A 27,918-nucleotide genomic window follows, 5' to 3' on the forward strand; every position below is an offset into this window, starting at 1 on the left:
CTGTTCAGATGACAGATCCTCTGTGGAAGAGTATTTCAGAAATAGTGATCACTAATCTTGAGCACAGCCTTGAATGAGGAAGAAAAGATGTTCAAAAGTACTTAAATGGGGAGTGCTAACTACAATGGTATTAGATAGGAACTTGGGAACATAAATTAGGAACAGATGTTCTCAGGGAAATGTATAATGGAAATGTGGAGGTTATTTAGGAATATTTGCATGGGGTTCTGGATTGGATTATCCCACTGAGACAGGGAAAGAATGGTATGGTGAAAGAACCTTGGTTGACAAGAGAGTTTCAATATTTAGTCAAGCAGAAGACATAAGTATACTTACGGTTTAGGATGCAAAATTGTAAGGTAGCGAGGAAGGAGCTTAAGAAGGGACTTAGGAGAGCTAGAATGGGACAAATGAAGGCCTTGGCAAGCAGGAGTAAGGAAAACCGCAAGGCATTTTTACACATACGTAAGGAACAGGAGGATATGGAGAGATAGTTAATGAATACTTTACTTCGGTGTTCACCAGTGCAGGGGTTCCCAACCTGGGGTTCACGGACCCCTTGGTTAATGGTAGGGGTCAATGGCATAAAATGTTAGGAAATCCTGAGAGAGGGAAGGTGTGTTAGAGCATGTTGATATTAAAGTAGTATTTTCTTTCCAATATTTTTATTAGTTTCTACATAGAAGAAAACTGAGTACAAGAAAGTATATATAAAAGGTTAAGAAGATTTAAAAAACCTACCAGTTACATGATATCTGTTCATAACAACAATCTCATTACCCCGTATACATGTAAGTTAATCAATAGTTATATTGAAATATACTAATTTATTACAAAAAAAACCTAACCCCTACCAAGGCTGAAGCTGGTCATTAAGGAGAAAAAAGGTAGAATACCTTCTTATATAATAAAAATTAATAATAGCCAACATCTTAATATAAACAACGAATTGAAGGCTTTGAAAATAATTCAGAAAAGGTCCCCACAATGTTTGAAAATCTTGACAAAATTCAGAAATTGAACATCGAATCTTCTCTAAATCTAAGCATGACATAATGTTGCATAACCATTGAGCATGAGTAGGAGGGAAAACATCTTTCCATTTAAACAACAGTGCCCTCCTAGCTATAACAGAGCTAAAGGCCAAAATCAGATGCCTTCAGCTGAATATCTTGTCCTGCAACAATACCAAATAGGCTGCCAGAGGGTTAGGCTTAAAATTGACTTTGAAAAGTAAGGAAAAAGTTTGAAAAACTTACTTCCAATATTTTTTAAGACTCGAACAAATCCAAAACATATGAATTAATGAAGCTCCTCCATTATTACATCTGTCACAGTAGGGAGATATACTCAAATAAAAACGAGATAGCTTATCCTTAGTCATATGAGCTCTATGTATCACCTTAAATTGTATGAGAGAGTGACGAGCACATAGCAATGAAGTATTAACCAGTTTAAAAATTTCATTTCAAGTTTCCTCAGATATTGATGTCTGTAAATCTTGTTCCCAGAGACTCTTAGCTACATGGATTCAGAATCAGAATGCCCACAGGAGGTTGGACTTTAAGTGCTTCAGTTGTTCAACCACACATAACAATACAGCCAAATAAAACAGCATTGCATGGGACCAAGGTGTAAAACACAGTACAAACAGTCTCATACACCAGAAGCCACCAACAGCAATAAGACATAGTCACATAAAGTAAAGACAGAGCCCAAATCCCTAAGAGTCATGACCTGTAGATTGATGGTGCATGGGACACAGCCACGTTACTGCAAGAACATATCCTATGAGAGAAGATTGAGTGAGCTAGTGCTTTTCTCATTTGCAGCAAAGGAGGATGCAAGACGACTTGATAGAGGTGTTTAAGATTGTGAGAGGCATAAATAAAAGTGGATAGCCAGTACCTTTTCCCCCCAAGGTGGCAATGGTCAGTAGTAGAGGACATTTGTTTAAGGTGAGTGGAGGAAAGTTCAGAACAGATGTAAGAATTGTTTTTTTTTACAGAGTGTTACATGCCTGAAACACACTCCTGGGAGTGGTGGTGGAGGCTGTCGCAATAGGGACATTTAAGAGACTCTGAGATGAGCACATGACGTAAGAAATAGAGAGTTATGGGCTTTGTAGAAGGGAAGGTTTAGATTGAGCATGGAATAGGTCATGTAGATAGGCACAACATCAGTACTGTGCAGTACTGTTCTATGTCCATCTTCTATGACTACACCACAACACTCTGTATCATTAAGTATAAACCTTGCTAAAGAACTCAGGAGCTAGCTTAGCAATGCAGAGGGCTACAAACTCAGCGAGCTCCATCCTTCCAGCATTGAAGACATCGTCAAAAGGCAGCATCCATTATTAAGGAAGTCCATCAGCCGGGACATACATTTTTCCTTTTACTACCGTTAATTATTTATTTTTTTATATACATTTCTTGTTGTAATTTATAGTACCTTTATGTATTGCACTGTATTGTTGCCACAAAACAACAAATTGCATGACATACGTATGTCAGTAAAAATGAACCTGATTCTGAATGTTTTGTGTGCAATGTCATGTCCATGTTAAAAGGTCTTGTTAAGGTCCATTAATCTGAATTCACGCTTAACTCAAAAATTCACAAGATCAATAACAGCATCTCCCCTATATTTAAACATCCAATTCTTGTACAAAATGGCAGTGAGTGTCAAAATAGGGTAGAAAACCTTGTAGACTCCCTTTTGTCACTGTTTGATTTCTGTTAATACATTTTCTTTTTTTTTTACTTGACCATCTAACTTTAATTTCAAATAATGTAGTACTCTAAAACCATGCTGATTACCTTGGCAATGATCAACAAGGGCTGCAAGTGTCTTGAGTCTGATCTTGGGATCATACGTCCAGATGAGTAGGCGCCGCAACGTTAGAGTGCTTTCCAGTCCAACATTCACACCTTGGTCATCTTCTACTTGTATCTGGGATTTCAGGTTTGAAAGTAAAAACAGACAAATTTGATTAATAAACATACTAATTGAAGAACAGGGAAGTTAAAATGCATTGAAAGCAGTACTTAGGTGCATTGACTAGTGGAATTCTCAATACAAGCACACAAGTTCAAGCTCATGTTCAGTTTATTGTCATTCAACCATATACACGTATACCACCAAATGAAACAGTGTCCCTCCAGACCAAGTTGCACAACACGGTACATAAAACTCACACACAACACAAAGTAATAATACCACAAATAACTTAAATAACTGGGGCATTTACAACACAAATTGAACAGTAAACAGTATAAGCTATTGCCCCTTCATACATGCTGAGACCTGGGTGGTGGTGTGGAGTTCAGAGGTCTCATGGCCTGGAGAAAGAAGCTGTTTCCCATTTTAATAGATCTTGTCCTAATCCCATGGTATCTCCTGCCCAAAGGTAGGGAGTCAAAGAGACTGGGGTAGGGGGACAATGTTCATCTATTTAGCAAACATAACTAGAATAAACTATGTTCTCCGCTACTCACCCTAAGCACAAAATACTGATAATCAGGCAATTACACATTCCACAAATCACAATCATCCAACTTCAAAACAACTTACCAACTCCTACTCTTATTTCTGCCCCTTAACCAATTCTCAACTATTTTGAGGAGGGTTTCCATGCTGTCCACCACAAAAAACAATGCCAGTCACTTACTCCACAAATCAGTTTCTCCTGTCCTTGCTTTTGCATACTTATTAGAAGCTTAGTCTTTTTTGTGTTTCTCACTCCATCAATCTCACTTTTGTTTCTTACATTTCATTTTACAAAGGAAGCTTTTCAATCTATTCTGTTCATGCCAGCACTCCAGTAAATTCACATCAGTCACATTCCACCAGTTAATTCCCAGTATCTATTGTCTCTCACATGCCCATCAACACTGCACTGATTCACCTATCACCCACCTACACGAGGGGTAATTTAGAGCACCCAGTGGATCAAAACCAGCACACCAATGGGACTGGAGAGGAACGTTGATTACCTGGGAGAGTTCAACATGCAAGCTCTGCACTGACAACACTGGAGTTCAGGATTCAATGCAGGCTGCTGGAGCTGTTCACTGTAGCACCACTTGCTGCCTGCACACCCTATCCGACTAATTGCCAGGTTAATTTTCCCAGTCACAGAGTAACACAGCATTGTAACAGGCCCTTCGACCCAACTGGTGCATGCTGACCACAGCATCTTCACTGCTAATCCAGGTTGCTTGCTTTCAGCAATTAACCTTCCAAGTTCCTTCCCTCCATGCACCCATCCAAATGCCTCCGAAATGTTGCAATTGAACCCGCCTCGACCACTTCCTCTGGCAGCTCACTCTAGGTGCTCACTACCCTCTGTAAAGAAGTTGCCTCTCAGGTCTCTTAAATCTCTCCACTCTTCTATCTGTGTACTCTAGCTTTCAACTCCCCAAACGTGGGGTGAAAAATTATGACCATCCACCTTACCTATACCGCTCAATGATTTTACTTACTTCTATGAGGTTACCTCTTATTCTCCTATGCCCAAGGAATAAAGATTCAGTATAGCCAACCTCTCTCTATAACTCAGGCCCTCTAGTTCAGATGGAATCTTCATAAATCTCTTCTGCACTCTCTCCAGCTTTGCAAAGTCTCTCCCGTAACATTGTGACAAAAACTGCACACAATACTTCCAAGTGCATCTCGCCAACAACTTACACAAATGCAACATAATGTTCGTACTCTTAAACTCGATGCCTTGGGTTACAGCTCTTTTATGATGTTATAGACCTTTTCCTTTTGATTTTATATAATCTTGAACTTCTCTTATTGGCTGAAACATTACCTGTTGATTTTTTTGTAATTAAAGAAATAACTCTTGCATAAAAGATAGGTTAGTAGGTTGAGGGGATGGTGTGGCCCTGTGTATGAGAAACAATATTAAATCATTAGAGAGGGATGACTTAGGATCAGAATATGTGATCTCTGTGGGTTGAGTTAAGAAATGGCAAGGGTAAAAGGATCCGAGTGACAGTTGTATACAGGCTTCCAAACAGCAGCCGGGATGTGGATAACAAATTACAGCAGGAAATAGCAGGAACCCTCAGAGAAATGATCTCAATGAAATTTGAGGAGAAATTAAATTCCAATGTATTGGTAGTTCAATGGAAAGAGGGGAACTGGTCAAGGTGGACTGGAAAGGGACACAAGCAGGAAGGACAGCACAGCAGAGATAGCTGGAGTTCTTGCGAAAAATGAGGGAAGTGCAAGAGAGATGTATTCCAAATAAAAAGGAATTTTCAAATGGAAGAAGGACACTACCATGGCTAACAAGTGAAGTCAGAGCCAAAGTAAAATCAAAAGGGAGAGCATACAAGGGAAGACAGAGGATTGAGAAGCTTTTAAAAACCTGCAGAAGGAAACTAAGAAGTTCATGATGAAGGAAAAAATGGTTTATGAAAGGAAGCTGGCGACTAATATCAAAGAAGATACTTAAGCATATAAAGGGTAAAACGGAGTTGAGGATATAGGACCAGTAGAAAATGACGCAGAGATGGCAGAGGAACCTAATGTGTACTTTGCATCAGTCTTCAAGGTGGAAGACATCTGCAGTACAGTCGGCCCTCCTTATCCGCACGGGATTGGTTCCGGGACCCCCCCGTAGATACTAATAAATACAGATGCTCAAGTTCCTTATATAAAATGGGGTAGTATTTGCATATAACCTAAGTACATCCTCCCAATACTTTAAATCATCTCTAGATTACTTATAATACCTAATACACTGTAAATGCTATGTAAATAATTGATATACTGTATTGTTTAGGGAATAATGATAAGGAAAAATAAAAATCTGCACATGTTCAGTACAGACGCAACCATGGTAGCTCTTCTGGGAGTGCTGATGCCGCCTTGGCTGATCCCAGTTCTCCCATGATCTTTAAGTTCTTCAGGCTGTAGAGCTTTACATAGCTAGCCAGCCATCCCTTACTAGCTTTAAACTCCTTCCTCTCACTCACAAGTAGCAAACGAACGAGACACGAGGTGAACAATGCTCAAACGAGTAATACTTTTAATCATCTCTAGATTACAGTACTTATAATACCTAATACAATGGAAATGCTATGTAAATAGTTGTTACACTGTATTGTTTAGGGAACAAGGACCCTTTGGAAGAGACTCAATAATACTAAAGTCAGGATCTGTGGAGGTTAAGGGCTAAGGACCACTTTGACAAACGACATGCCACTTTTCAAAAGATCTAGAACTTCTACTTTGTCGGCAAGAGATAGCACCTTACCAAGAGAAAGGCTCCCTCTTAGCCTTTGAGGAATTGCTTTGACCACTTAATTGCTTTTTAGGAACTATTTTTTCACAGAAACAAAGTAGCAACCGAATGAGATGTGAGGTGAACAATGCTCAAACAACGAGTGCTGGAGAGATCTGCGACTGCTTGAATCTGTGCATGTGGAATCCGCAGATAAGGAGGTCCGACTGTATACCAGACATTCAGGAGTGTCAGGGAAGTATGTATTCAAGTGAAGTATGTGCAGTGAAAATTACAACTGAGAAGGTGCTCAGGAAGTTTAATTGTCTGAGGGTGGATAAATCTCCTGAACCTGATGGAATGTACCCTTGGGTTCTGAAGGAAGTGGATGGAGAGACTGCAGAGGCAGTAACAATGATCTTTCAAGAATCGATAAGATTCTGGCATTGTACTGGTTGACTGGAAAATTGCATATGTTATTGGCTATTTAAGAAGGGTGGAAGGCACAGAAAGGAAACTATAGAGTTGTTAGCCTGACATCAGTGATTAGAAAGTTGTTGCAATCGATAGTTAGGGATGAGATTATGGTGTATCTGGAGGCACATGACAAGATAGGCCAAAGCCAGCATGATTTCTTGAAAGGAAGATCCTGCCTGACCAACCTACTGCAATTTTTGAGGAGATTACAAGCAGGGTAGACAATGGAAATGCAGTGGATGTGGTGAACTTGGATTTTCAGAAGACCTTTGAAAAGGTGTCGCACAGGAGGCTGCTTGGCAAGATAAGAGCCCATGGAATTACAGGGAAGTTACTAGCATGGGTGGTGCATTGTTGATCAGCAGAAAGCAGAGAATGGGAATAAAGGGATCCTATTCTGGCTGCCTGCCTGTTACCTATGGAGTTCCACAAGGAACAAGGGACCGCTACTTTTTACAATGTATGTCAATGATTTAGACTATGGGATTAATGGATTTGTGGCTAAATTTGCCGATGATACAAAGATAGGCAGAGGAGTGGGTAGTGGTGAGGAAACAGAGAGCCTGCAGAGAGACTTGGATAGCTTAGGGGAATGGGCAAAGAAGTGGCAAATGAAATATAAGGTTGGAAAGTGTATGGTCATGCACTTTGGTGGAAGAAATAAACAAGCAGGCTATTATTTACATAGAGAGAATTCAAAATGCAGAGATGCAAAGGGACTTTGGAGCCCTTGAGCAAGATACCCTAAAGGTTAACCTCCAGGTTGAGTTGGTTGTGAAGAAGGTGAATGCAATGTTGGCATTCATTTCTGGAGGTATAGAATATAAGAGCAGGGATGTGACGTTGAGGCTCTATAAGGCACTTGTGAGACCACACCTGGAGTATTGTGTGAAGTTTGACCTTCACTAATCCGGCACCACTGGAACCTGAGGAGTGCCGGATTAGTGAAAATGCCAGATTGCAGAAGGATCACATTAAGCAATAGCTAATCGTTTCATCATACCTTTAAAATATCATGTAAATCAGTACAAGTTAGAAAATAATGAAACAGAAATATTAAATGAGTAGCAAGTGAAATTTTAATAAAGCAATATACTGTACAGGCACAGATAAAATAAAGGATACAGGTAAATGTACAGGAATTAACATACAGAAAAGTTAAGCACTTAAAGTGAGACACTTAAAATACCATCAGGCAAAGTTACATGTCAGCAAGTGTGGGGTTGTCACACTGCACGAAACTGTAAGCCAATAACGCTGCTTGAACCAATGAAGCCAGCCTTCACTATAGTCACACTCATAATCTAGTTCTAGTTCTTCATGACACACTTTTGCTTGTTCCTTCACCATACCTCCAGATAGTTCAACACCTTCACTTACACAAAGATTAAACCACGTTATCAGCACTTAATCAAGTTCCGAATTTCTTCCGTCTTTCATTGTTTTTATTACACACATCTGTTTCTTTGAGCCACTATCAGCAAAAAAAGTAGCATTTTTCTTTCTGTTTTTTTATATCGTACACTGTGGAAGAGCCAATGTTGTAACACTCGCACTAGCTTTTCACCAATACACCACTGTCCAGTTTTTTCAAGAGTTCAACCTTACCTTTAATGGATAATGTGCGGTGTTTTCGCTTCACAGCACAAGGTGCATTTCCTTTACTCACTGGGGCCATAATTGGGGCCAAAAAAGAGCAAATGATATTAATAAATGCAGGAAAACAAGCAGGAATCACCTGTCTATACTTACAAAAGCAGGCCAACATGTGAACAGATCGAGCACAACCAAAACAATGTGCAGCAGATCGGTATGGAGGCCTGGGAAATTTGAAATTACAGTTGTGCAAAAAATTGGAAATCAGTGCCAGATTATCGAACGAAAAGATTCACAAGAATGATTCCAGGAATGAAAGGGTTACCATATGAGGAACGTCTGGCAGCTATTGGGCTGTATTCCCTGGAGTTCAGGAGAATGAGGGGGGAGAATCTCATACAAACATCCTGAATGTTAAGAGGCCTGAACAGATTAGATATGGCAAAGTTATTTCCCATGGAAGGCACAACAAGAGGGCACAACTTACGATTGAAGGATGTCCATTTAGAATTGAGATGCAGAGAAATTATTTTAGTCAGAGGGTGGTAAATCTGTGAAATTTGTTGCCACAACCGGCTGTGGAGCCAAGTCATTGGGTGTACTTAAGGCAGAGATAGATAGGTTCTTGATTAGCCAGGACATCAAAGGGTATGGGGAGAAGGCAGGAGAACTGGGATAATTGAAAGAATTAGATCAGCCATGATTGAATGGCAGAGCAGACCTGATGGGCCGAATGGCCTACTTCTGCTCCTATATCTTATGGTCTCATAATATAGACACAAGAGATTCTGCAAATGTTGGAAATGCATAATACTATAATATTACTCAATGCTTGTTTGTTGTTATTTTAAAGCAGCTTCCCAATCTACTATTGCCAGCTCATGACCTTGGACTTCACTTTGTTGAGCCTTATGACAACGGGTTTGGAATAGAGTTTATCTTTCAAGATCTGATATAACATTGTAACAGTTCTTTAATTATCAAAACATTAGTTACCCTTTCTCATTGCACAACTCTAGATCCAAAATCTTTCATTACCTTATTGCCTTCTCAGCACACTGATTTGATAAAGACATTTTTATACCGTCGTGGCATCTGCCTTCTGCATTATTCTAGCCAAGTCTGATTTGAAGTCCTCCACGACTCTTGTATCATGCTTCTTCCTGCACATCTATTTTTTTGATTTATGTTATGCTTTACATATCAATAACTTCAGGATCTATACAAAATTCCATCCAGTATTGCCCACTTCTAATTGTTTCTTGGCTCTGCTTTTTGGTTTTCTTAGCAATGATCCTTTGCCTTTTCCACGTTATTTAATATTAACTCTAAAACTACTCCTTGTTCATTTTCCATAAGTTAATTATCCTGTAATATTTAATTCCCAACATTGAACACTTCACAAACACATTGCTGTAAAGGCTACTCATATATTTACTTGTGTTATTATTTCATCTACCTTATACAGTACGCTAATTGACCATTGTACCTCCTGTACCTATAAATAAAGTGCCCATCCATTTCAAGGTTCAACATGTGCGTTCAGAGATGCTCTTCTGCAAATCACTGTTATAATGTGTGGTCATATGAGTTACCGTCACCTTCCTGTCAGCATGAACCAGTCTGGCCATTCTTTGACCACTGTTAAGAAAAAGTTATCAGTGGTCAAAGTAGTCACAGAACTACTGCTCACTGGATGTTCTTTTATTTCTCGCACCATTCTCGGTAAACTCCAGGCCGTTGTGTGTGAAAATCCCAGATGATCAGCAGTTTACCATACCATCTGGTACCAACAATCGTTCTATGGTCAAAGTCACTTAGATCACATTTCTTCCCCCATTCTGATGTTTGGTCTGAACAACAACTTCTCTGTGGCTGCATGCTTTCATGCATTGGATTGCTGCCATATGATTAGCTGATCAGATATTTGCATTAACGAGGTGTAGAGCTGCTTCTAATAAAGTGACCATTGAGTGTATATTCATATGCTTTGACACCTACTATCTGTATTGAGCATATACAGACATTAACCATTAAACTTTGGCTCCAAATTAAGCAAAAATAAAATGGAAGCTTTCATTCCTCCAAGTTAACATCTTGAGTTTCTCAAAAGGGCTGCGTTATGTTCTAATGTTGTATAAGCTCCTACCACAATGAAGGACCTTGGAGTGCAGGCTACTTAAACACTGTCATTTAGGACAAGATTGACCTACAAAAGTTGAAAATTCAACAACATATGAGTGCAACCTACGTGGTTTGACTGGCATAGGCAGTTGGTGATATTCATTTCTTAGAACTTTAAGCTTGCGACCCTCTGAACCTTAGCAATGTTTATGTAAACTGGACTGTGTGTTCCGCAACCCCCTTTTTTCTGAAGTCAAAGACTAGCTGTTTTGTTTTACTGACATTGAGGGAAAGATTGTCATTATGACAACATGCCACCAAGCTCTGTATCTCCTTAATGTACTCCGTTATTTGAGATTTGTCCCATTACAGTGGTATCTTCTGCAAACTTGTAGGAGTTAAAGCAGAATCTGGCTACACAGTCTTGAGTGCATACGGAGTAGAGTAGTGGGCTGAGGACACTTGAGTCTTGAGGAGTACCAGAGGCGAGGAGAATCATGGCAAAGGTATCCTTATTGATTTCAGCCAGCAGGTCAAGAGAGGATTATTGATCCATCTTTAAGTACATTAGGACCTTCAGCACCTCATCTTCTCATTAACGAGCTGGGTCCCACACACTTGCCAGACAAAATTAATAGTTCTGGCAAATATTCCTGCCAGGCTATTGGCCTCACTTCAGTTAAAATGCAACATGTCCCTCTTGAAGAGTCACCTCTACCTTTGAAGAGAGATCTTAACGGTCCAAGAATCACAAATTCCTCCCTCCTGCACCAGCTTCTTGACTGTGCATTTAACTACCCTATCCTCCTGTTCTTAATCTCACCAGAAAATAGCCCTGGGACTAATCCACAGATTTCAGCCTTTGAAGTCCAGCTTGAGTCACAGATGGTTTTAAATATCTTGATCGTTCATACGGTAGAGTTAAATATAGATCAACCATAATTGCTCATTCAAATTTTTATTTGGATGTCACAGAAACAATGTTAATGATATAATAATTTAGACCTTTAAATACCCTACTACTGTCCACTAACCATTGCCTTCTTGTAAACAAGGTGCAAGGCCAAAACCTTGAAAGAATATTTGCTACTGACTGTAACTTAAATCCATTCTCATTCTTCAAGTAATGCATTAAGTATTTATAAGAGCTATTATGTTATGCAGGGAGATTACTCCCTTCTCTACTACACAAATTGAATTCCTTATCTAAATGCTGACCTTCTGAACAGAAAATAACAATAGATTTTTTGCCAGGAACAATTGAACAACGATAATATTTAGTCTAAATTAGAAGTCCAGGAAGGTGCCTGGTTGTAAATGGCACTTAATATGATAGAGAAAAAGGATAACATGGTGATAGTTTGAGTAATTTGTTTCAGGGATGGCTCAGTAACACAGAATGGTACAGAACAGAGACAGACCCTTTGGCCCAACATATCCGTACCAACCATGATGCCAATCTAACTAATTCAATCTGCCTTTATATGTTTATGTGTCTAAATGCCAAGATTAATTTATCAAAGAATATATAAGTTATAGAACCTTGAGATTTACTTGCTCACAGGTAGCCACAAAGAAACCAGAAAGAACCCAATTACAGAAAAAAAAGAATGAAAAATGAAAAGACCAACACTCAACACACAAGAGAAGGAGAATTTTCTTTTTTTTTAAACTGAATCAAACAACAGCATTCCGAACCAACAGTGAGTCCTCTGATCCAATTCTGGAGCAGCCTGGAGTAGGTCCTCAGCCTCGCTTGTCAGTTCACCACGTTAGCGGGCAGGGAGCACAGCAGCCGGGCTCCCTTCATAGCCTCAGCACCATGGAGATGCCCATCATGAGGAACGAGCAAAATCGGCTCTCGTCCCAACTGACAGCCTGTCTTTTCAGTCTACCTGGGCTGGCGTTTAAATTGATCCAACAGCAGAAAAGTGAGAGGTTCTGGCACCCTGCAGAGTGAAGGTCACAGAGAGCGAGCAAACTCAGTTCTCGCCTCTGATCTGGACTAGCATTTAAATTGTTTAAATGGCACTTTGTACCTTGCACTAGGACCCAGGTACCGCTGCTGCTGACCAGACCACAACATGCAGAGACTCACTCTGGGCCCAGATTCCGTTTCCCAGCCCAATCCAACCATGCTCCTGGGCTAGTTGATTGAGCACCGTATGTTCTCTGTCCGGGCTTCAACTTCTCCTTTAAGCACCCAGAGATCCAACCTCATTCCTAGGCCAGTCGCACAGGCATCAGATCTCCATCAGCAACGATTCTGTTACACATCTTCTCAGTTCATCCCCTTAACTCGCCCTCTCACTGTCTGCGTCAATAATTTAACACAATTTACCTCAGAAAAAGCATGATGATTAGTGATGTTTTAAAGTCCGATTTCTTAGTTGTTTGACTAACAAAAACTGCCGCACACATTTGGTAGCGCCATCTTAACCGGATGTTCCTCAGTATCGTGATCATATCTGCTTCCATCACCTCCCTAGCAGCACATTCTAGGCATACATCACCCTGTGTAAAATGCTTCAGAAATCTCCTTTAAACTTAACCCATCTCACATTAAACCCATGCTTGTTAGTATTTAACATTTCCTCACTGGGGAAAAACATGACTTTTTACCTTGTCTGTACCTGTTATAATTTTACATACTTCTATCAGTTCCCCCTGCAGCCTCCAATGCTTCAGTGAAAACAATCCAGGTTTGACAAATCTTTCCTTGCAGCTAATACACTTCAATCCAGGTAACATTCTGGTGAGCATCTCTCCAAAACCGCGACATCCTTCCTGTACAAACAGAACTGTACACAATACTCCAAATATGGCTAACGAAAACTGTATACAATTGTAACATAACTTGCCAACTTTTATCCACAATGGTCCAACCAATTACAACAAATGTAACTTAGGGCTTCTTTACCAACCTATTAACTTGAATTGCCACTTTCAGAGAGCTATGGACTTGCATTCCAAGATCCCTCTGTAAATCCATACACTTCAGGGTGCTGTATACTCTTGCAATTGATCTCCCAAAACTCATCACCTCCCAGTTCTCCAGAGGAAGGGTTAAACTCACTGGCACCAACAGTGCAATGCCTTAAGCCATTTCCCTGGAACAGTGTATCGTTTTTAGCAGGGAAAGCTAATGGCTCAGCTAGTGCAACTGCTGCCACCTCACAGCTGGAATAACCAGGCTCAATGGCTGTGGAGTTACCATATTTTTCCTGTAACTACATAGGTTTCCCCTGGGTGTTCATTTCCTCCCAAATCACAAAGATGTAGAAATAGTTGAGTTGATAGGTTAAAGTAAATTGTCCTAGTGTGTAAGTGAATGGTAAATTTTGGTAAACTGACAGAAATAAAATGGAATCAGTATAGGACCACTGCACTAACAAAGTTAATGGTGACATCAAATTAAAAGTAGATATCAATAAAAGATTATTGGCAGGCTAAGGGTTTGGTTATTTTTTTGAAGGAACTGGCAAGCGAGCACTAACAAAAAACTATAAAGTGGGAAAAAATAATAGTAAACTATCTGATATGAAAAGATAACAGCAAGAACTTCAGGAACAGAAACAGGAGAAAATAAATAAAGTAAATACTGGTTACTTTGAGAATGAGACAGGAAATATAATAATGGAAAACAGAAATATCAAAAATTACAAATAATTATTTTGGATTGTAGAATGCAAATGCTTATAGAACATCAAATAAGAATATAATAATAAATAATAAAAGAACCAAAGAAAGGGAAATTTAAATCTAGCTATAAAGAAAAAGTGACTGAACAAACTAACATAGTTTGAGCCTACGAAGTTGCATAATGGGGTCTCAGAAACTAAATACCAGTTAGTCTAACGCGCATCATTGTCAATATCCTTAAATCCATTATTTAGAAGGTAATAGCAGGAAAAGTAGGACAATAAAACAGAGTTGACAAGGAAAAACATATTAACTAACTTGATGTAGTTCTTTGAGGATGCAACTGGAAGGATAAGGGAAAATCGGCAGATGCTATGTAATTGGATTTCTAGAAGGCATTTAGTAATGTGGTGGTTGCAAGTTCCTGCGGAGAGCACACAAGGCAACTGGACAAGAGATCAGTGAAGTAAGAGAAAAGAGGATTAATGAATGACATTAGTAATTAGTGGTATGTTGCAGAGATCAGGGCTGAGATCTCAATTATTTTTAATTTATATTAATCACTTGGATGAAGAGATTGAGTGCATTGTTACCAAATTTGCTAAGGGTACAAAGGTAGATAGGTGAACAAGTTGCAAGGAATGAGGAAATGAATACAGTGAGGTAAACAAGTTGACAAATGGAATTTAATCTGGAAAATTTTGAAGTGATCAGTTTGAAGGAAAAATTGAAAAGACAATTATTTAATTGCAGTGATACTCTAAAATGTTGCAGTACAAACTATTAGGATAGGACTCATGAAGTATTCCTAGGATCAGTTCTTGACTCTCAATTGTCTACTATTAACATTAATAACCTGACGGAGAGAATGAAACACAATATTTCAGAGTTTGCCAATGATGCAAAAATAGATTAATGGTCATCTTGTGATGAGGGCTTTGCAATTCTTCAACAGAATGTAGAACATTGAGTGACTGGGCAAAAACCTGTAAAATAGAGCTTAATGTAGGAAGTACAAGGTAAAAGGAATTAAAAAGCACAATTCTATCTAAGTGCAGAGAGAGACTGCAAATGAAAGGTTCTGAGCAATCTCTGTATTGTAATACATGAAACATAAAAATATCAGGCATATCTAACAATTAATTAAGAAAGCAAACAGCATTGTGAAGGGATTGTCACTTAATAGGGAGGTTTGTTGCAGTACAGGGTGAAGCCACTCCTGAATACAACGTCAAGTTTTGGTCCCCTTCCTGAAAATAGGTTATAGTGGCATTGGAGGCTGTCCAAAAGAAATTCCCTGGCTAATTCCTGGGATGAAGTGATTGTCCTGTCAAGAGAACTGAGGCAGCTTATATCAGTTAGAAGAATGAGGGGCAACCCTATTCAAATACACGTACAGGATCTGAAGAAGACTTGACAGGGAAGTTGTTGAAGGTTCGGCTAAGTTAAAACTGTGCTTCTCTCAGACTGGTGAATCACTGCAATTCTCAATCCCACACAGTGGTGGAGACCAGATTATTATTAACTTTTTAAAGATTGATATAACATTTAAAGATCAATGAAATGGGGGTGATGTAGAATGGCACAGGAGTTGGCGCCAGCTGGATCATCCATCATATTTAACAGCAGAGCCTGGTGGCCTGCTCTTGCTTGTATTTTTGTCTTCAAGGATATCTGAGATTCCAGCAGATGAAAATAGTATACATGGAAATAGTAAGGAAGGCAGAACAAGGATCGAGTAAGGAAGGCTACTAGAATGTAGACCTTCAGTGCATGGGGTATTATTACAACGTCTAACAAGTTTACAGTACAGTAGTGAGACCACACCTGGTTTTGATCTTGACACTTAAGGATGTACTTGCACTGGAGGGAGCACTCAGTTGATTCCTTGGATGAAGGAGAGAAATTGAGCAGGCTGAATTACAGAGTCGGATAACTCTACAACAAGCCCTTCAGCACTTCATTTGCCTCCACCACTTCTTCAGAAACTGTATTCCACACTCTAATCATCTTGTGAGAAAAGGGTTTCCCTCGGAGGCCCCCCTGATGGTCGGGGTCAACCATGGTTAATATGCCTAGCTGTCTACATAATACACAAGCCAGGGGAGTAGGTTACGGAGAGCAAGTTATTTCCCATACAGCAGGCTCCTCCTCTGCACGCAGCTGACAAATCCAAATGAACAGCAGATTGATACAGTTTGGTACCACCAGCATCACAAGAATTGCCAGTTAGTATTAAACTCAACATAGGACTGTTTTTGGGAGTCCAATTTCAAATTTTTCTAAAGGGTTTACTTCCAAGGCCTTCCCCATCAGTGGGTATAGCTGCAAAGCAGCAGAGGTCCTGGACTTATTTCCACTTGGAATAATTTAGTTATTATTATTTAATTATTTATGGCTTTATATTGCTATATTTCTACACTATTCTTGGTTGGTGCGACTATAATGAATCCCAATTTCTCTCGAGATCAATAAAGTATGGCTGTCTGTAGGTTTCAGGTCAGTTTTCCTTCTCCTAGATAGCTGCCAACAATGGATGATGAGCCCCATCCGCCCAAAGATTTTCCTCAGGTCGCCTACTTCTCCTGGTAACACTCTGTACCTTTGTCACCTTATTCCAAAAAGACTATGACATTGCTAATTCTTGAAAATATTTATTTCATACCTCTTACATTAACAATGAAGTCAATAATGAATATTCCTGTTACAAATCAGTTGAATAAGAGGTTACCTTATCAGAGCATTTAAGATTTCAAAGAGGAGATGTCAGGGTAAGTTTTTTTTTACGCAGAAAGTGATCGAGTGCATGGAATGGGCTGCTGATGTTGGTGGCGGAGGTGGAAACGACAGAGACTCCTGGATAACTACATGGAGCTTAGAAAAATAGAAGGCTATGGATAAAGCCTAGGTGGTTCTAAGGTCTGGCACAGCTTTGTGGGCCGAAGGGCCTGTATTGTGCTGTAGGTTTTCTACGTTTCTGTGATACACAGGGTGGATGGTGAAGGTTATTTTCCCTATTGGAGATATCTATAAACCTTGGATCACCAATTTAAGTTGGAGATAAGAAAGAATTTCTTTTCTCGGAGGGTCCTAACTCTAGAATTCTCAATCCTAGAGAGTCACGGAGGTAGCCAATGAATATTTCCTGTTGGGTAACGAGGAGGAGAAACAGGCATGGCTTCCATCCCCCCCCCCCCCCACCCCCAAACACTCCTGCTGGGTAAACTGTTCATGAGCATTGTAAGATATGGCCAGGTCTCCTACTAAACAATGAAAACCTTTTCATTGAGCCTCACTGTCCAGCTTGATGCTGTGAAAGCTAGACTTTCGTCCAGGTATCTGAGGAACAGCAGTTGAAAGAGAACCACAGTGTACAAGAATCCATGTAGTTAAGAAAGCAATAAAACTGATTAGGATGGAAATGAACAAATCCTTCATGTCAACAGAGAGTGCTAACAATTTATAAGTGAGAACAAACTAGTGGAAGAACTCAGAAGGTCAGGCAACATCTGTGGGTGAAGGAATGGTTGACCCTGCATTAGAACGGTGTACTAGGGCCATGTAACAATAAAGGCAAGTTCAAAGTGCCATCTGGCTCAAAGTATGGCTTATTTAAACTATGTACATAAACCAGTTACACAGACAATCATCCACAAACAACCAAGTTCAACCCAATCCAATACCTGCCTTCAACTTACTGAAGATCTTTAAAAACTGGCTGTGTAACCCTTATAGATCTTTACCAGTAAGGTTAATAATTCTGTCCGCAGAGTGAACATCAAGGTAAAGAACTAAATGCATGTTCTACTTCTACCAACAAAATAAAATAATCAATTCACTGATCTTATAAAACCAAACAAGCTAGAAAATAAAAGGACAAACAGAAAACAATAAAACAGAGCCTGAAGTTCCAATAGTGGACAGGAATATTGTGACGCACCCACAAGAGCAACTGCATACAGCATCCACCCACAAGTAAGGACTATTAGAGATGGGAGGAAGTGGTTTTGAGAAACCAGTAACTGGGTAAATGTGAGAACTGTAAAGTGACTTACCTGGGAATGTAAAACAGAAAGTAACCTGTAATATTCCTTCAGCTCCTGATGCAAGGAAGCACAAAAACTCTGAAGGAAGGAAATTAAAAAGAGGGTAAAATAGATTACCCATGATCTCACTTTTCTTCAAATAAACAATATGCTTTACATTATTGATGTAATTAATGAGAGAGAGTATTTAGGTGCACAAGAAAAAATTTCAATGTGTTTAAACCCACATGTGTTTCAGAAAGAAAATCTAGTATTTTTAGAATGAGCCACCAAAAATTCTTGTTGTAACTACACAGATAATTTTAAAAAAACACACTAACATCCAGAAGGGCACATAAATTAAAGAAATGAACACTTAATACTGATCTCATAAAGAATTTACTTCCAAAGATGAATAATTTACCAGACACAGTCATTGAGCTTCTAATAGCTCAAGCCATTTCAGGGTTAAGGAGAATAGAATAGGACAGTGTTCTGACAAGGTGACAAGGACCTAGAAAATATGCTGGGAGAGTTGGATACCCAAGGAATGTTTCCTTAATTTGTGACCTCTTTCTGGGATCAAATTTCTGTTCAGATATACTGTAGATACAGTAAAATGAATACAACATACCTGCCCCACAAGGCCAAAGGCACGATCTAAACATCTCTGGTCCGTGTATTTCCTTATTTTGTTATGAAGCCATCCAAGTTCTGCTAATCTACTCACTGTATCTCTCAGAGATTTTGATATTCCCAGCTGAAAGGAGGAAAAGATTGAATTTTTAAGTTATTTACAGATACAGAATGGAAGAGTCCCTTCTGGCCATTTGAGCCATGCTGCCCAGCAACCCCCGATTTAAGCCTAGCTGAATCGTAGAACAATTTACAATGACCAATTGACCTACTAACTGGTATGTCACTGGAATGTGGGGACATGCCAGAGCACCCGGAGAAAATCCACGCAATCCGTAGGGAGGACATACAAATTCCTTACTGACACTGGGATTGAACTCTGAACTCCGACTCCCTGAGTTATAATAGTGCCTCACTAATCCTGATGCTAATACAAAACAATGCAATTTCTGGGAAAGACAACAGATGAATTATTCTCAGAGTAATAGAGCACTACAGCACAAAAACAGATCCTTCCGCCCATTTTCCTGGGATCCGCCCTGATATTCCAATAACTTAGTTTGGAGTGTCGAGGTATCCATATTTTGAAGCACCAACTTCCCAGCCAGGAAGCATCAGACACCTTCCACACTTTCGGACCTGTACTTCAATGCTTCTTAACAGACAAAAGTGCAAAGACCCATATCCCATACAGCTTAGTCTTAACATGGGAGTAGAACTGGATAGCAAATCCACAGCAAGTAAATGGGTCAGTGATCAAGAGTAACCTGGCTTTGTGCACATTGATAGATGAGATTTCAAGAGTTCACTTCTGCTTCAACTGTGAGATCCTTACCAACTGTTCCATGCAGACAATCATTATTATAACTAACTGCAATAGTCAGGGAGAACTGGTGTGACTTTTGGGTTTCGGATTCAGTGAGGGGCAGCTGAAAGGATCCTGATAAATCATACCTGGGAGCAAAGGATGCTAAGACTGCATCTAAGCATCCACTCCTCAGCCACCATCTTGTCCATTATTGCCTAGCCAAAAGATTTTGTACAAAGGCCAACATACAATTTATGAGACAACTCACAAAACACGACTAAGCATGCCTCCAACACCACCAAATAATATAATGACTCAAGTCCAAATACTCAGACAGAATCTCACTGACTGGCAAACTATTACCAACAGGAACACAGTAAATATTGGTGCCAAACTGACACAAAGAGCAAAGGGGTTACCACTGGCACAGAATACAGTAGTTAATGCACTCATTGTCCAGATCTGCATCACTCATCGTCTCGTCGTCTGAACCCTTAGTGCCTAAGTGCATCAGTGTAGACCTTTAAATCCATCAGTGTAAACTGAAAAACTGGAAACCAGCTACCTCACCAATTGGCAGAAACACAAATAGAACTTACTTTTTAATATCTCACCACCACGTTCCTCTAGTGCAATCTGACCACCACTTCTCCACCCATTACAACCTATAGATCGCTCACTGATTTGGAGAATAATTGGACCAATGCCAATACTCTACCACTCGTTAACAAACAGGTATCCATGCTCCTGAAATACCTGCAATAACCACGGTACAATCAATAATATAAAACATGGTAACATCACAGAATTGGAGACCACTGCAATATGATTAACTAGGGGATATTCATTTCTCTCCCACTCTTTTTAGCCAAGCAGCTTCTACTGTTCCAATTTGTGAACTTTAAACACTTTATCAAAGGTTTAAGTAAATTTACCGTAAAAGTACACCTTGACCAACAGACATCGTGGAAATACTATGAAATAATATCTCACCAATTATTCTCCTTTGTACTGACAGCAGAAGTATTGCTGACTGCTCAACTCTCAAACAAGTCCTCCTCAGAAAAAGTGTTTATATCACTGTACTGACAGCAAATGGAAGCTTCAATAACATTTATTTATTTAGTGTCTGGTCAATACCTTGTTTCTAAAATTAATACCATGCACATGCTAAAGCCAGATGATTGCCCTTATCAAACTAAACGCTATTCAAAATATTAAATTAATCCTGAATTTCCAGCCTTTCACAATCACTACACCACCAGAAGGATACCAGCCACAACCAAAACCAAGCTACATCAAGCTGAGTTATCACACTTCTCTTGGAGACAGGTCATCAGCAGAAAATATATCAGAAACTTCATATTTTCAGGATATTTCAAAGAACGTTTGAATTATAGACTTTATCGTTACATAATCACAACAGGCAGGGAGGAAGAATTTTTCACTAAGAGGGTGACTGAAATTTGGAAAAAACTGCCCAGGGGATGGTGAAAGCCGTTTTTTCTGCTTTGTGGTAGCATGAGGAAACAATCTAATTGCTCACTGAATTTTCAGGACATTGACATTCACTTACACAATGCCTCAGTGTTTTGGAATGAAGGCTTTCACTACATTTGATACTGAATTCTGCTCTTTAACACAGAGGATTATGTGAAATAAAGGGATCAGAGGAGATCACATGCAAGAATTTATTTTTAATTCCAGTCATTGAAAGAGAATTACCTTGGAATCAATTTTATAGCAGTTTTCAGAATTACACATTTTGATACATTTGCCATCAATTCCCTGGAAGACATAAAGAATATCTCTGACCAGTGCGACCTCTGTTACTTCTGAAGATGCTGAAAAATAAAACTTCACATCAGTATCTTGCCTTTAACTTGCTCTCCTTTAACAGGCTATGTCAACAGTGAAACTAAAAGATGCTATATAGAGCACAGAAGCAGCACATGGCCATGGGCAACTGTTTGATATTTCTGAAATCCATTACCCTGCAGTGCCGTATTCAGAACAGCACGTATTCTATCTATAAAAAACATTATCACCTCAGCATACATGGCAGAGAGCTGTCAGCATTTTGCACTACGCAGTACAGACTGAAATTACAAATACCCAGCCAAAATACTTTAGAGCTCGCCTTAGAACATGTGCAACCTGTTTCTTTCCTATGTTATAAAAACAAAAACGCTAGGAAGAGCAGAATGTGTTGGAAAGGAACACCAATAAAGGCAGCCTCTGTGGAGATAGAAACAGTATTAATATTTTAGGTTGATAACCTTCATAATGAATAAGATCATCAACCTGAAATAAAACCACAAGACTTCAGAGTCAGAATCAGGTTTCATATTACCGGAATATGTTGTTTTCAGGTAGCACTACACACTGCAATGTACAATAATAAAAACAATAAGTTACAGTAAGATGTACACACACATATATTTAAATTAAATAAGTAGTGCAAAAAGAGATTTTTAAAAATTGGTAATGTTCCTGGGTTCATTGTCCATTCAGAAATCTAATGGTGGAGGGGAGGAAGCTGGTCCTGCAACACTGAGTCTGTGTTTTCAGGTTCCTGTACCTCCTCCCTGATGGTAGTTATGAGAAGAGGGCATTTCCTGAGTAATGTGGGTCCTTAACGATGAATGTCAACTTTTTGAGGCATCGCCTTTTCAAGGGGTCCTCGATGCTGGGGAGGCTAGTGCCCATGAAGCTGGTTGAGTTACCAACTTTCTGCAGCATTTTCCGATCCTGTGCAGTGGTCCCTCCATGCCAGACGGCAATGCAACCAGTTGAAATACTCTCCATGGTACATCCGTAGGAATTTGAAAATGTCCTTGGTAACACACAAATTCTCCTCGAGCTCCTAATGAAATACAGCCTCTTTGTAATTACATCAACATGCTGGGGTCAGAATCACAGATGTTGACACCCAGGAACTTGAAACTGGTACCCTTCCACTTCTGATCCCTCGATGAGGGCTGTTGTGTGTTCCCTTGACTTCCACTTCCTAAAGCCAGCAATCAATTCCTTCTTGGTCTCACTGACGTTGTGTGCAAGGTAATTGCTGCGACACCACTTAACCACTGATTTACCTCACTCCATACGCCTTCTTGGCAACATCCGAAATTCTGCCAACAATAGCGTTGATGCCGTTTGAGCTGTGCCTAATCAGTTGTGAATGTAGAGACAGTAGAGCAGTAGGCTAAGCACGTATCCTTGAGGTACACCAGTGTTAATTGTCAACAAGGTGGAGATGTTATTTCCCATCCACACAGACTATGGTATCCCAATGAAAAAGTTGAGGAGCCAGTTGCAGAGGGAGGTACGGAGGCCCAGGTTTTGGATTAGGACTGAGGGTATGATTGTGTTGAATGCCAAGCTGTAAACAGTAGCCTGATATATGTATTACTTTTGTTCAGGCAATCCAAGGCCAAGCAGAGAGCCAGTGAGACTGCATCCACTGCAGACCTATTGCAGTGACAGGCAAATTGCAATAGGTCCAGGTCCTTCCTTAGATAGAAGCTGATTCTAGCCATAACCAACCTGCCAAAGGACTTCATCACAAAAGATGCCACTGGGCGACAGTTCACCCTGTTCTTCCTGGGCAAAGGTATGATTGTTGCCCTTTGAAAGCAAGGTGGGAGGGCTGAGGTTGATGCGTTGATGCCTGCTGCTGGTTGTGGACAGAAGGGGGGGGGGGAGAGGGGGCTTTCTTTGGAGTTCCAACATTTTTCTGTCATTCATTCTTTTGGACTCCTGTTTTTTTGTGGATGTCTGCAAGGACAAGTATTTCAGGCTGCATACTGTACACATTCTCTGATATTAAACAGAACCATTTGACTCCTTGACTGCAGCAGTGAGAGAATGAAATTGTCCTTGAACTCTCCTGCCAGTTGATTGGCACAGATTTTCAGAGCCTACCCCAGGTACACCATCAGGGCCTGACACCTTGCAAGGGTTCACCCTCTTGAAAGATGCTCTGTTGTCGGTCTCTGAAACATCACAGAGTCACCAGATGCTACAGGGATTTGCACAGGTGAAGAATTAGATCATTCAGCCCATCAAGTCTGCTCCACCATTCCATCATGGATACAATCCCTCTCAACACCACTCTCCCATCTTCTCCCCATAGCCTTTGATTCCCTTATTAATTAGGAACCTATCACCCTCCTCCACTTAAAATGTATCCATTGACTTGGCCTCCACAGCCATCTGCAATGAATTTCACAGATTCACCAACCTCTAGCTAAAGATACTCCTCATCCCTGTTCTGAAGAGACACCCTTCTATTCTGATGCTGTGCCCTCTGGTCCTAGTCCATGCTCTCCCCCACTATAGGTAACATCCTCTCCATGTCCACTCTGTCTAGGCCATAGACTAGACAACCCCAATAGGTGGACCGCAGGCCACCAGAACCAAATGTCTGGACCGTGCCAACCCATTGGCACTTATGTGAACTCACCTGCCATAACATGTAAATAAAGCACGTGCTGCTCCAATTTATCTTAACCTCATCCCACACCGTACACTTGACCTAGAGCGCTAGCGTGCAACCTACTGCTTCCTGGTCAAAACTGAACCTTTTGGAGAGAGACATTCATGGGAGAAAGTTGCACTTTCCATGTCTGCAGGAGCATTGCGAGAAGGACAAATTGTGGGAGGATTCCAGTGATGAAGGATTTCGTGACAAACTTGGCAGAAAACTTCAGGGAACGATTTGAAAGCTCCCCTAAACTCTCAGGTGACATCCCCCTCTTCCTGAGACAGCCGTTCTGCGTTTCGGCTGATGGCCAGTGGACTGCAGAGGCCAAGACGCTGGTGCTTTCCATAGATGAGGCAACTCTTCAGATGGAGGTCTTGGAAATGGGAACATCTGATTTGCTCAAAGCACAGCACAAGGACGTTGGGGTGAGCGACTTTTGGATCAACGTGGTTCCCCAAGCTCAATTCAAAAACACGAGAGCTATTGCAATGACCTACTCACATTGTTCCCCTCCATGTACATACGTGAGTCATCGTTTTCTTCAATGAACTCTATCAAGAACCAGGACAGAAACAGACTCTCCAATGCACATCTTGGCCAGTACCTCAGGATCACCACCACAGAATACAGGCCCGACATCAGAAGGATGGCCTCATCCCATCGCTGTCACTTCTCTCACTGATTGGTGAGTGAATCAATTTATTTTTGTCTATTTGTCAATCTTATTGTGGTATAATAATATTACAACACCAGTAATACTGATAATTTCATTTATAGCTACACTTCATACTTCAAATGCCACACAGCTTAATTAAAAGGAACAAATAGATTAAATGAGAGAACAGAAACAGTGGAAAAGGCAGTACCACTAAAACTCTGTGTAGAAGAGAAGTGGTGAAGACTTGTGTGTGTGTGTGTGTGTGTTTGTTTTAAGTCCCAGATGAGTTCTCAATGCGACAGCTGACAATTGTCATAATTAAATGGTCGGATTTGGACTTATTTTGTTACAAGAATGCATTTTTTTTTCTTCTGTGACCCACAACACAGGTTTTGAGAATCCCAGGCCTAAATTACTACTACTACCACTAATAATAATAATAATAATAATAATAATAAATAATATTAATAATAATAATAATAACAACAACAGCAACAACAACATCTGCCCATAAACAGCTTACTAGCGCAATGGAAAAAACCCTGGACATTTTGGCCCTTGGCATGCATGACATAATTTGGCCCTTGTGGAAAACTAATTGGAAAACCCTGCCATAGACCATTAGACCATAAAACTCTTGTTTAATATCAACTCTTTCTCTCTACTGCTCAACCTGTTGTCCATTTCAAGCATTTCCTTATTCCTTTCTGCTGATGGCCATTAAGCACTTTCACTGCTTGGCCAATAAAATCCTGAAGCCCATAAGGCACGGGGAAACACTTGCCCAGGTACTGGTAATGTCATGTCTTAGAACTCTGAAAGTGCTCAGACACTGGGCTGGGAACTCATGCCTCATGCCTCATGCCTTCAGGGGATGGAGTAAGGAAAGAATTCCTTGACCAGCAGGGACATCGAAGAGCAGATAGGGAGGCAGATTCTGGAAAGGTGTAATAATAACAGGGTTGTCATGGTGGGAGATTTTAATTTCCCAAATATTGATTAGCATCTCCCTAGAGCAAGGGGTGGACTTTGTTAGGTGTGTTGAGGAAAGTTTCCTGACAATATGTAATTAAGCCTACAAAAGGAGAGGCTGTACTTGATCTGGTAATGGGAAATGAATCTGGTCCGGTGTCAGGTCTCTGATTGGAAGAGCATTTTGGAGATAGTGATCATAATTCTATCTCCTTAACCAGAGCATTAGAGAGGGATAGGAACAGCAAGTGAGGAAAGTGTCTAATTGGAGAAAGGGGATATATGAAGCTATCAGGCAGGAACTTGGAAGCATAAACTGGGAACAGATGTTGTCAGGGAAATGTACAGAATAAATGTGGCAAATGTTCAGGTGATATTTGTGTTGCGTTCCACATAGGTACGTTCCAATGAGACAGGGAAAGGATGGTAGGGTATAGGAACTGTAGAGTACAAAGTCTGTTGAAAATCTAGTCAAGAAAAGCTTATGAAAGGTTCAAAAAGCTATTTAATGATAGAGACCTAGAAGATTATAAGGCTAGCAAGCAGGAGCTTAAGAATGAAACAAGGAGAGCCAGAAGCACCATGAGAAGGCCTTGGCGAGCAGGAGTAAAGAAAACCCCAAGGCATTCTACAAGTATGTGAAGAGCAAGAGGACAAGACAAGATGTGAGAGAATAGGACCAATCAAATGTGACAGTGGAAAAGTTTGTATGGAACCAGAGGAGGTAGCTGAGGTACTTAATAATACTTTGCTTCAGTATTCACTACAGAAAAGGATCCTGGCGATTGTAGGGATGACTTACAGCAAATTGAAAAGCATGGGCATATAGACATTAAGAAAGAAGATGTGCTGGAACTTTTGGAAAGCATCAAGTTGGATGAGTCACCGGGACTGGCCGATATGTACCCCAGGCTACTGTGGGAAGCGAGGGAGGAGATTGCTGACCCTCTAGCAATGATCTTTGCATCATCAATGGGGATGGGGAAGGTTCTGGAGGATTGTAGGGTTGCAGATGCTGTTCCCTTATTCAAGAAAGGGAGTAGAGATAGCCCAGGAAATTATAGACCAGTGAGTCTTTATGAACATTTGGAGAGGCATAATATGATTGGGAATCGTCAAAGGCAGGTCATGGCTTATGAGCTAAATGGAATTTTTTGAGATTGTGACTAAACACATAGATGAAGATAGAGCAGCAGGTGTAATGTATATGAATTTCAAAAAGGCATTTGATAAGATACCCCAGAATCTTGTATTTAGGATGGAGAATGGAACGGGTACAGTATACATAAATAACTAGAATGAAAGTGTAGGAGGGCAGATTAAGTTTGCAGATGGCTTTGCTTTAGATAGTGAGAAGGGTTGTCAAAGGTGTTCAATCAGAACAAGTGTGAGATGATAAGGTACCCCATGCAAGACTTATTGAGAAAGCAAGGAGGCATGGGATCCAAGGGGGCCTTGCTTTGTGGATCCAGAACTGGCTTGCCCACAGAAGGCAAAAAGTGGTTGTAGACAGGTCGTATTCTGCATGGAGGTCGGTGACCAGTGGTGTGCCACAGCTATCTGTTCTGGGACCCCTACTCTTGGTGATTTTTATAAATGACCTGGATAAGGAAGTGGAGGGATGGGTTAGTAAATTTGCTGATGACACAAGGGTTAGTGGTGTTTTGGATAGTGGAGGGCTGTCAGAGTTTACAGTGGGACATCGATAGGATGCAAAACTGGGTTAAGAAGTGGCAGATGGAGTTCAACCTAGATAAGTGTGAGGTGGTTCATTTTGGTAGGTCAAATATGATAGCAGAACATAGTATTAATAGTAACGCTCTTAGCAGTGTGGAGGATCAGAGGGATCTTGGGGTGTGAGTCCGTATACAGGTTGACTCTGTGCTTAAGAAGGCATACAGTGCATTGGCCTTCATCAACCATAGGACCGAGTTTAAGACCCAAGAGGTAATGTTGCAGCTGGGACCCTGGTCGGACCCCATGGAGTACTGTGCTCATTTCTGGTCAACTCACTACAGGAAGGATGTAGAAGCCATAGAAAGGGTGCAGAGGAGATTTACAAGGATGTTGCCTGGATTGGGGAGCATGCCTTACGAGAATAGGTTGAATGAACTTGGCCTTTTCTCTTTGGAGTGATGGAGGATGAGAGGTGACCTGATAGAGGTGTATAAGATGATGAGAGGCTCTGATTGTGTGGACAGTCAGAGGCTTTTTCCCAGGGCTGAAATGGCTAGCACAAGAGGGCATAGGTTT

The 27,918-nt window shown here is 40.4% G+C and overlaps 1 protein-coding gene across 2 annotated transcripts in view; it reads right to left on the bottom strand.

Moving 5' to 3' along the window:
- Positions 1–27,918, bottom strand: part of tubgcp3 (tubulin gamma complex component 3) — a 136,234-nt gene that overhangs the window by 72,198 nt on the left and 36,118 nt on the right. For both annotated transcript variants that reach the window (XM_059970592.1, XM_059970593.1), the window contains exons 7-10: positions 21,275–21,393; positions 18,740–18,865; positions 18,136–18,204; positions 2,823–2,955 (exon numbers count right to left, since the gene is read on the bottom strand). In XM_059970592.1, the coding sequence (XP_059826575.1) occupies positions 2,823–2,955; positions 18,136–18,204; positions 18,740–18,865; positions 21,275–21,393 (447 nt within the window). The remainder of the gene's footprint in view (positions 1–2,822; positions 2,956–18,135; positions 18,205–18,739; positions 18,866–21,274; positions 21,394–27,918) is intronic.

Source organism: Hypanus sabinus, chromosome 5, assembly GCF_030144855.1.
Source record: "Hypanus sabinus isolate sHypSab1 chromosome 5, sHypSab1.hap1, whole genome shotgun sequence".
Classification (NCBI taxonomy): domain Eukaryota; kingdom Metazoa; phylum Chordata; class Chondrichthyes; order Myliobatiformes; family Dasyatidae; genus Hypanus; species Hypanus sabinus.